The sequence below is a fragment of the Corvus brachyrhynchos genome, unplaced genomic scaffold (genome assembly GCF_000691975.1).
Source record: "Corvus brachyrhynchos isolate BGI_N302 unplaced genomic scaffold, ASM69197v1 scaffold549, whole genome shotgun sequence".
Lineage (NCBI taxonomy): Eukaryota > Metazoa > Chordata > Aves > Passeriformes > Corvidae > Corvus > Corvus brachyrhynchos.
The window spans coordinates 116425-121952 of record NW_008240055.1 but is presented as its reverse complement, the minus strand read 5'-3'; the positions used below and the strand labels follow the sequence as shown (position 1 = coordinate 121952).

At 45.9% G+C, this 5528-nt stretch overlaps 1 protein-coding gene across 1 annotated transcript; it reads right to left on the bottom strand.

Moving 5' to 3' along the window:
• Positions 1–59: 59 nt before the first annotated feature.
• Positions 60–5520, bottom strand: PLA2G1B (phospholipase A2 group IB). The gene is made up of 4 exons (XM_008641624.2): positions 1900–5520; positions 1667–1826; positions 816–943; positions 60–213 (listed from the first exon to the last, which is right to left on the bottom strand). Exons 1-4 carry the CDS (start codon positions 1931–1933, stop codon positions 92–94), a joined length of 444 nt encoding a protein of 147 aa, XP_008639846.1. The 5' UTR covers positions 1934–5520; the 3' UTR covers positions 60–91.
• Between the last annotated feature and the right edge of the window lie 8 nt (positions 5521–5528).

The window sequence follows — 5528 nt, the reverse complement described above, 5'->3', positions numbered from 1 at the left end:
AGCGCGGCGGTAGGAGGCGGCTAGGAGGACCGGTTTAGGTTATTTATTTGTTTATTTGGTCCTGCGGCCGCCCTGAGGCACATGAGGGCGATTATTTGCAGTATTTCTCGGTGTCCAGCTTCTTGTACTCGGGGTTGTAGGGCGCCTTGGCGAAGCACATGGCAGCGGCGCGGTCGCAGTTGCAGATGAACGAGGCGCACTCCTTGTTCTTGCCTGGAGGAGAGAGAGCAGCGGTCAGAGCCCGCGGCTCCTTCGCTAGGCGCTGCAGTGACTCGGGCTGGCATTTCTGCTGTCACGGTGTACTCGTTTCACTGTTGCCATCGTTCTGGGAGTGCACAGGTTTCTCCCCACTAACCCACTGCCCCCAAAGCTTTGTGTTCCAGCCAAGCCATCTCTCTCTTTGCCCCTTCCTCCCTTCCCTGCAGCCCTATTTGCCAGCCTCTCTGCTCTTTACCTCCGTTCCAGAGCCCTGTAAAGTCTCCACTATTCATCAGAGGTGTCTGGCAGAAGACGTATAGCAATTCCCAGTTAACATACTGATCTCTTGGATACTGCCATTACAGGGCCTCCCAGAAAAGTACTCAATACCCTGAAGAGTAGACAGGCTTCCCTATATCCTGCCGTACCATATATCTTCATAAAACTTTAAATTGTGGGCTATATAGAGAATACTCGTTCGAGTGCCTGTGTGAGGTGCCCTCCTTTTAACAACCAGTTCCCCTGGCAAGAAGTTGCACTGGTGCGAATGTAACACAGCCCTGTGCCTTCCTAAGAGAGACTGGAGAACATCTGGAGTGATGTGGAAATGGACATACTGCTACATGTGATCTGCCCATCAGAGCAGCTGAAGTGGTACAGCTTAGTGTAGGGGTTGTCCAGGAGGAATCTGCAGGATTCCATTTTCTTTGCCTGGGTGTAGCAGTTATCATGTACTTGGCAGCACCTGGGAAATAAGGAGAAAAAGGTTAGAAAATACCAGAATTGCAAGCTCAACTGACCTGTAAGACACACAAATATGCTAGATTTGCTTTGACAAGGCACTGAACAATTAAAAAAAAGATACCCAGTGATAAGAGGGCAGACACAATGGGATAGAGTTGTGCCAGCTCATGGTCCAAGAGGTTCTAGTACATATATATACTTACAGGAGCATCTTCACACTTGTCTGTTGGGCACAGGGAAAGCAAAAGCCAGTGTTTACCCTACACACCCGCTCAGTGCCTGGTAGCTGACAAGCTCTCAGCCAACACAGTCCAAGACCTGGTTGTCAGACTTGTGTGTCTCTAAATTGCCCATGCCATTTCCTAGCATTTTGCAGTGCAATCCGGCTCTGCACATGTTGATGGTCAAGCACTGGGCAGAGTGTGCAGAGCTGCATCCAGGCTGCTGGCCCAGCACTGCTGCAAAAAAAAGGCTTGAATGAGCACACTGTGCTGCCATAGAAGAGAAAAGAGGAGTTGCTGTAATTATATTTTATCTTAGTAATAAGGCATCAAGGTGTGATAGTGCACATCCTTTTCCCCTTGAATCCATCTGTGAGAGAAAGCTGCATTCACAGCAGCCAGAGAGTTTTGTAAATGTTCACAGGCAGGGCCAGCTGAGATGAAGCTGAACCAGAAAAGTACAAGCAAGGAAAGAGGTTTGTAAAAGTAGAGTCTTATAAAACCTGTCGAGCTTGTCCACTGGAGTGCCGGTGCCCCCCAAGCCACAGTAGCAGCCATAGTCAGCGAAGTCCAGCAGTGGGTAGCTGCCCGGCAGGGTGCACTTGATCATTTTGCGGAACAGCCACACAGCCCGGGGCGAGACCTCAGTGCTAGCTGCACCCACTGGGGAGAGACACAGAGAGTGGTTAGTGTCAGGTTCAGGGTTACCAGTGCGAGGGCAAGGGCACTTACACACCTGACAGCAGGAAAAGCAGGGCCAGGAACTTCATTCTCGCAGCACTTGACACAGAGACTGCTGCTAAGGGAAATGAGTCTTTATACAACAGGGTCACCTTGACATGGGTGTGATATAAACCAGCCAATATTTATGTTACTAAATGCAGACTTCTTCCATCAGAGGCTGTGGGCGGCAGGTTGTGGCGTGACCAGTTGAAGGCCAATTGAGATAAATCCATGAAAGCCAGAAAGGCAAATATTTGCTCTCTAGATTTTTACTATTAAATTCTTGTAGTGCTACTATTAGAAGTCAGCCTGAAAGACCTGGATATTTTTAAGGGCTCTCTACTAAAAAATAATGGCAGTGTGGTAGTTCAGTTGGAAGTTTCTGGCACACTAATTAAGTACCTGCCACTAATGCTTGCATCCTCTTTTTATGGTATCCCACTTATCATTAATCCTGTATCTCTCCATGGGTTCTCTTGGTGTAATGCAGAAAATAAGGTACAGGTTGTCCACTCACATCAAATGACTATTTGGCATGAGCTGAACTGAAAAAAAATCAAGCTGTTCTTTACTTTAAAACCACAGAGAAGGAGGTACTACTAGGCAAGAAACAGGAGCCAAGTGATCTGGAAAACCTCTCTATTTGGCTTAAACAAGGAGTAGTATCTGGTTTTATGTGGCCTTAAGCAATTTACACTGGAAATGAACCGGGCTTAGAAGTTTCAACATACACAGCAGACTTCAGTAACTTAGAGCAGTTTCTCTTTCTCCAACACCAATGCAGAACCCAGTTAAGAACCTTTGGTCCTCTGTGCCAAGGGACGAGCTGAGTTAGGAACCTTGAAAGAAGTTCAAAAAAATGGGTAAGAAAAAGCTTCCTGGAATCAGCCTTGGGTAAGTAAAAACATTGCACTCAGATCCCAGAGGGTCTGGCATTTTCAGGGCTACAGGTTTGGCATTTTGACACACTCAAGATACAGTTATTAGATGTGATTGTCAAGTCTGTGTTGATTTCCAAAGCACCAAACAAGCCCTCAGCTTTTAAGAGCAGAGGAGGAGGCAAAGGCCACCTTTCTGCAACAGCCCAATATACCAGAGTGCTCATGCAGGAAACTTTGGGCTCACCACCCACCAGTAGGTTCCAAAAAGGGTGATGAGGACACCTTCCTCCTCATAGGGTCTGAAACTACACCAGGGTACCCACAGTACCCACTGGATGTTGACATATCTGTAGGACATCTAGGTAAAGCTAGACATGCTGCTGAACAACCAGATCGATTCCAACTTTTTTGATCTCTTCAACCGCTCCCATTCTGGGGCTCCCCACTCATGGATTACCTACAGCCAAATGGATGCCGAGTTGCAGATTTAAGATTCTCAGTGTTCTAACAGAGTATTGAACAAACATTAAAGGCCGATGTAAAGGACAGTCTGTATGCACAGTTAGTTCAGAAAAAACAATTTAAACTTTTGTCCACAGATCAATCTGCCGACTTTCCCTTCAATATCCACTTAAGTGCTCTCTGTCTTCTCTGCTTTTACCATTAAAAAAAAAAAAATTGTTTTCGTACCTATGAAACGTAGGAATCTGTGGTTCCTTTTTCCTCTTTTCTCAGTATCTGATGTATTATTGATGTTTGCTATAAAATTTCCAGTCAAGTGGCCTTTTAAAATCATAAATCAACAACTTCCTACATTTTTAGTTCAACAAAAGGATCACCAAGTGTGGGAAAGCAAGCATGTGAGCATTACAAGAGTGCCTCATGAGAAAAATCCCAGCAGGGTAAAGATTTTTTCACCGATGCTATTTTTGGTTCCCCCCAACCTGTGCTGTATACAAAGCCACTGGTCCTCAGTACACTTGTGAGCGCATTTCAACCTCTTAACTGGTTCCAACTTACAGGCTTAAGCCTTAAATTATTTTTAAGACTTTTTTATAAGCCCCATTGCAGAGTTCCCTACTATTCTACACTGTTAAAATTCTCCTTTCTCTCTTTTGTCTGTTAAGGACTTTACTTCCCATCTCCACATTTTACTTTCTTACATCTAGCTTCCTTGGTCCACCACAGTCAATTGAATCCAGGGTATGAGCCTAACTTCTAAGCACCACATTATCTCCTTTTCTGAACCTACAAATATTTAAACAAAACCTCCGTAATGTAGAGAAGAGACACAATCTCTACTAAAACCAGATCTGCCTCACATTATAAACTGGGCCACTGCCCAAGTGGGGAAGCATAACAGTGAGTAAGAGACCTGCCTGGGGCTTTTATCCTTGAGGCGGGATGCAACTCCTGCCAAGTCTAAGTTCACCTGAAATCTCCCCCACTGGAAAACCTCGCACCCCCAAATAATGACAGAGAAGGACAGTTTTCAAATAATTTATTAGGAATTTAAAACTGAAATCTGGAAAAAGGGTTACAGGTGTGGAGAGAACAAACATTGGAGTGTAATAACTTACTGGCTTAAAAACACAGCTTTATTTCTTTTAAAAAAATGCCCACCCTGAAACCAGAGCCCCAGCCTCCAGGCAGTGGCTAGAGAGTGACTCACAGCCCAGCAGCAGCACAGCTGGCCCAGGATGTCTGGAGGGGGCACAGAAGCAGCTCAGCGCATACACCAAGAGGGAGGAAAGCGCTGTCTGCAGACCCAAATTTGAAGTATATAGAATAAAAATAAACCCAATAAAATGCAGCTCTTCTTTAATTAGGAAATATTTAAAAAAACAGACATACAGACTCTTGTCTCAGTAACAAAAATTATTGCTTTGTGTTTTCAGTACTGATCTGTTAAGTACCTTCTTAACTAAACAGAACTCTCCAAACGCATCGCTCAGGTCAGGACAAATTCCAGCAGACAGGGGAGAGATGGAAGAGAAGGGCCCCGTGGGCACTGTGGCCCTCCCAGTCCTTTTCTAAATGCCCATCTCCTTTATAGGGGCTCAGTTTGGGAGAAGAGAGGGAATGATTTTTAAACTTAAGATGAAGCTGTTATTTCCCTGGGAAAAGAGTTTGGCTGCATCTTAATAAAAGGCTTAATCACCCCCCTTAACAAGGTCTTTGGTTCACTGAAATCCAGACCCAAACCTGCCCTGTGTACTCCTGCTGGAGGCCTCCCCTGGCAGAGTGCTGGTTAGCAGGGGCCTGGATCATACCAGGGGAAGCCCCAGCAGGTTCTGGAGAAGGGACCGGATCACCCGCACAGGACAACTGACAAATTCCCACAGTCTTCAGAACACAGAGTAAAGCAAACGGGAAGCTGCAATTCTATAATTCATATAATCCCTGAGAAGCCCTTAACCCGCCCCCAAATCACCACCCTAATGCTTTTCTCCCCTGTTAATGAATCCCCATCCCAGAGCCTTGCCCTTCAGAGAACGATTACCCAAATCTCCCCCTGGCTGACACCCCTTCTGATACCCTCGTCTCTGGAGGAGGATCCCCTTTCTCAGGAAATCTTGATGCAAGCGATATTGTTTGGAGAGCGAATTCCTTTCGAAGTAACCAAGACAAGCAACGGCAGCAAAGCCCTTTGCCTAAGCCAGCCCAGAGCTGGCGCTACAGAGCCCAGGGATGGAGTCTGTACATCGAGCAATTCAAAGCAGCTTTAACCCGCTCAGCGAAACAACCGATGGATTGTAAC

Bases quoted from the DNA above. Each gene is read 5' to 3' on its own strand.
- PLA2G1B (XM_008641624.2), bottom strand. From the start codon at position 1,933: ATGAAGTTCCTGGCCCTGCTTTTCCTGCTGTCAG. The intron at 1,827-1,899 runs GTGTGTAAGTGC...GTCTCTCCCCAG, and splicing joins CCTGCTTTTCCTGCTGTCAG to TGGGTGCAGCTAGCACTGAG. The intron at 944-1,666 runs GTTTTATAAGAC...CTTATTTCCCAG, and splicing joins CCAGTGGACAAGCTCGACAG to GTGCTGCCAAGTACATGATA.